Below are 3973 nucleotides of genomic sequence, written 5' to 3'. Positions count from 1 at the left end.
CCGCTGGCCCTTCCTGCCTGGAGATCTCAGCGGCCAGGGTCAGGCCCAAGGTCCCAAGAAAAGAGGCCCCGCGGCAGGTTGCGGGGGGGGGGGGCGTCCAAGAAGGGGGCCCTGCCTCTCCCTCCCCATCACCTTGGGCTCGCCCACTTCGGTGGGTTTCAGAGGGTGCCCGGCCTTCTCCCCTGTACTCAGCCCTCCTGCCCCGTTGGGTCTGCGCCCGCTGGTCATTCAGGGACGGTCACTGAGCTCCGGCTGGTCAGTCACTGTTCCGAGGTCTGTGCGCCCACAGGCCCCCAGGCTGGCTTCTGGGGCGTGTGAACCATGGGAATGGGAACCGAGACGCCCCATCAGTGTGAAGCGCACACCAGATCCCGGAGACTCTGCGCGGAAACAGCTTCTCCAGCCCCTCCCTGCCGGCCCTGGGCCCGGGAGCTGCGAGAGACCCTGAGCCCAGCCAGGCCGCCGCCGCCGCCGCTGTTCCTCTGGCCTGTTGCAGTTTGAAACGCTCGACTACAGGTTTTTGAATTACACGTTTGGCTGGATGTGGGACAGGACTGCTCTGGGCCTGGGGACACCGCAGCTGGTTGCGGGGAGCCAGCCCGGCCCACAGAGCACCTGCTGTCCCCGGGAGACGGGAGACGGGCTGAGCAGGTAAACAGCGGTCAGGGCTGGCGGGGGAGGGCAGCAGCCCAGGGGCGGGTGACCACCCACTTCACAGAAAGCAGAGGTCTGAGTGAAGTGAGGGCCAGGCGGCCCCCCACAGCGAGGAGGGGCCGGTGAGGCCCTGGCCCCAGGCCAGGACACAGCAGTGCGAAGGCCCACAAGTGGGCGCCTGGTGGAAGCGCCCTCCGTCCTGCCCTGCGCCAGGAAATGGAGGCCCTGCTGCCCCCCCCCAGTCCCTGAGGCACAGTCGGGTGCCCCACTCACCCGCAGCCTCTCGTCCTCCATCCTCCTAGGGGCACACGGGGGCGCGCCACTCACCTTTAGCAGCAGGGCCACCTGCGCAGCTGTCTGGCAGGTCCATGGGCCACGCCAGCCACTCGGAGGCCGCTGGGGCCGCTGGGGACGCTAACAGCCTCCCTCCATGGCCGGGAGGGACCAGAAGGCGAGCAGCTGCCCCGACAGCCCCTGGAAGGACCAGCCACAGAAGGCTCCTCAGACCAGCCACTTTGGGGTGGGGACCCGCCCTGCCCCACCCGTGCCCGGGGCTACTCCGGGCACTCAGAACCTGTTTGCCCACCCCGTCTGGACCAGGGCAGGGCCGCCCAGACCTGTTTTATGGATTGGAGATGTGGGGTGGGAAAATGGGGGCCCAAGGAGTGGGTGGCAGAGATCAAAGGGGGGCCCGGGCATGGGGGGAACCTGCCTCCTCACCTCCCTTACTCCCCAACAGCTCAAGTCTCCTGGCCCCGCTGTCCTGTCCCCTCCTCTCCTGCCGCGCAGCTCTGGCTCAGGCAGGCCGGGACCTGGGCCCTGGACCCAGCCTCCTCCTGAACTCTAGTCCATCGCCAGGGGCCCGCAGCTGACCTGCCCCTCCCCGGCTCAACATTCTTCCAGGCTCCCCAGCACCCCAGGGGCAGAGGGAGGCCCTGGACTGGGGCAGCAGGTGCTGCACGGGCTCACCTCCCCCACCAATGGCGTGCTGTCCCCCAGACTCGGCTGGCTGCCCACCTGGGGCCCAGCCTGGGACACCCGCGTGCCAGCCCTTCCTGGCTCTGCTCTGCTCACTCCTCCCATGCTCCAGAAGACGCTGCCGAAGGAGGCGCTCGCTGGGCCTCCGCATCGCCCTGGGAGCACATCCCCTTGGGAAGCTGGGAACCACCGCCCGGTGGGCTCACTACTCCCCTGGGCATCTTCCCACTATTAGGGACACCCCAAGGCCGCCCAGTCCTGCCTCCGCTACCACCAGGAAGGACTGAGCCTAAGATTTCTAGGCTCAACTCCGGGACAGAGTGAAAGGGGAGCTATTGGCCATGATACTGGACAACGGTGCCCAGCCGGGCTGAACTGGAGACACTGGGGCCTGCGGACCCCACCCCACCAGCTCAGACCCCCTTCCCATAACCTGCTCGCCCCAAACCGGCACACGGGGGTGGCTTTTAGAACATCCTAGCAAAGAAAGGCTCTTTTAGCGGAGACCCTGCCAGGGTTTGGACGGCACTGGAGAGGATGCTTAAAGGGGGCCTGAGTCGGGGAGGGTCCCTCCCTCCCTCCCTCCCTCCCCTCCCTGCTGACCGCAGCTTGGGGGACCAACGCCTGGCGAGGGACCCAGGTACATCATCAGTTCTGTGATGGCGACATTTTAGCAGAAGGACCTGGGCACGAATTTGGGGGATTTTAAAGGAGTTTGGACTTCTTGCAAGGAGGGGTTCTCTGGCTGGATTTCTGGGGGTCACTGGCTGGATGTTATAGGTCTGTTAGGATTTCAGAAGGCGTCTGTTGGGGGGTGACAGGAGGGGTTCTCTACAGGCCCTGAGGGGAAAGTCGGATAGAATTTCTGGTCTACCAAAATGTGGGGGGGGCAGCGATAGAACTCCCCGGAGGTTACCTTTCAGTAGTCCCGAGGGTACTTAGGCTTTTGAGAAGACTCTTGACAGAATTTGGAAGGTCCTGATATTGGGGAGTCGCTCCTACGATTTGGGGGTTCTGCCAGGATTTCGGGAGGGAGTCTGACTGGGTTACTGTGGGGAAGCTCGCCACGGCCGGGACGCACCTGAAGCCTCGTCCCGGCCTCGGGACACACGTCGAGAGCCACAAACGACGAAACGGCAGTTGCTTTGGAGAGAAACGCGCGTGCGCTTTCCCGCCACACACGCCAAAAAAAAAAAAAAAGCGAAAAGGAGAGAGAGAGGGCGGGCCCGAGGGCGCGTGCGGCGTCGAGACTCCGCCCCCTAAACGCCTCCCTCGACGCAGGCGCACTCGGGGCAAGGCGCGCGCGGCTCCGGAACGCTCGGTCGTTACCTGCAGCCGCGAAGTCGCGCATGCGTGGGGCTTCGAGACCGCCAGGGGGCGCGCGCGCATGCGTATAAGCTGGGCAGCCGAACGGTAGCGGGAGTATGGCGGCTTGCGGGGGAGCAGAGTTGCCACGTGCTCTGCGCCTCTGGGGTGGCCTCTGTGGCCTCAGGCTTCGGTGAAATGAGTTCGAGCAGGGACGCATTGGGCCGAGGGTCCCGTGTCCGTCCCCCATTTATTTTCCACTGCCAATCCGTTGCTTTTCTGTCCGCCGTTGCTTCCGGGCCGCCCTGCACCGTCACAATGAGGGCTCCCGCGCAGCTCGGTCCTGTAGGGCCCGGCCGAGCTGTAGTCCCGCACCGTTTCATTCTCTCTAGGGGAGACTAGGGCACAGCAGTCTCCGCTTTCCTGCCTAGAAAGAGGAATAGAGTCCAAAATTAAGGCCTGAGAAAGCTTTGGGACAAAAGGGCCACCCAGCGACCGCTGCTACCCAGATGTGGGAAAAGACCCCTGTTGCATCTCCCCTTCACCCCACTGTCATTTGTTCAACTGTCGCATCCACAGAGGCCCTCCTCTGTCTATGTCTACCCTGGACCCCACCTCCACCTCCTCACTGTGTTATGGGTCCCCTTATTCACCCTTTTATTTATTTTTTAAAAATTTATTTATGCATACAGAACTGGAGCACAGGCCAGAGGTGGAGTGGGGGCCCGGTGAGCGGATTCACCAGAGACACAGTGGGGAGCAGAGCAGACAGATCAACGAAGTACTCTGCTGAGGGGGGCAGCCGGGAGACAGGAGAGGCCTGCTGCGCCCTGTGGTCACCTGCGGGGTGGGTATCAAACTTATACTGGAGCGGCTGCAGCTTGCTTGCAGTGATGAGCTTTAACCCGCTGAGCCACCAGGGAGGGCCCTCTGTTCACCCTTTTAAAGCGTGTGATTGGATGGTTTTCAGTAGATTCAGAGTTGTATAACCACCACAACACACACATCCCTTAAGCCATTACTGCATCTTTTTTTT

The 3973-nt window shown here is 63.1% G+C and overlaps 1 protein-coding gene across 1 annotated transcript in view; it reads right to left on the bottom strand.

Moving 5' to 3' along the window:
- CCDC155 (coiled-coil domain containing 155) overlaps positions 1 to 948 on the bottom strand; it is a 15735-nt gene extending 14787 nt beyond the window's left edge. Inside the window, exon 1 of the mRNA XM_012733503.1 lies at positions 928 to 948. Coding sequence (XP_012588957.1) covers positions 928 to 948 — 21 coding nt within the window. The remainder of the gene's footprint in view (positions 1 to 927) is intronic.
- Between the last annotated feature and the right edge of the window lie 3025 nt (positions 949 to 3973).

This window comes from Condylura cristata, unplaced genomic scaffold (assembly GCF_000260355.1).
Source record: "Condylura cristata isolate star-nosed mole 26May11 unplaced genomic scaffold, ConCri1.0 scaffold00041, whole genome shotgun sequence".
In the NCBI taxonomy this organism is placed as follows: Eukaryota; Metazoa; Chordata; class Mammalia; order Eulipotyphla; family Talpidae; genus Condylura; species Condylura cristata.
This window is presented reverse-complemented; position numbering and strand designations above follow the sequence as displayed.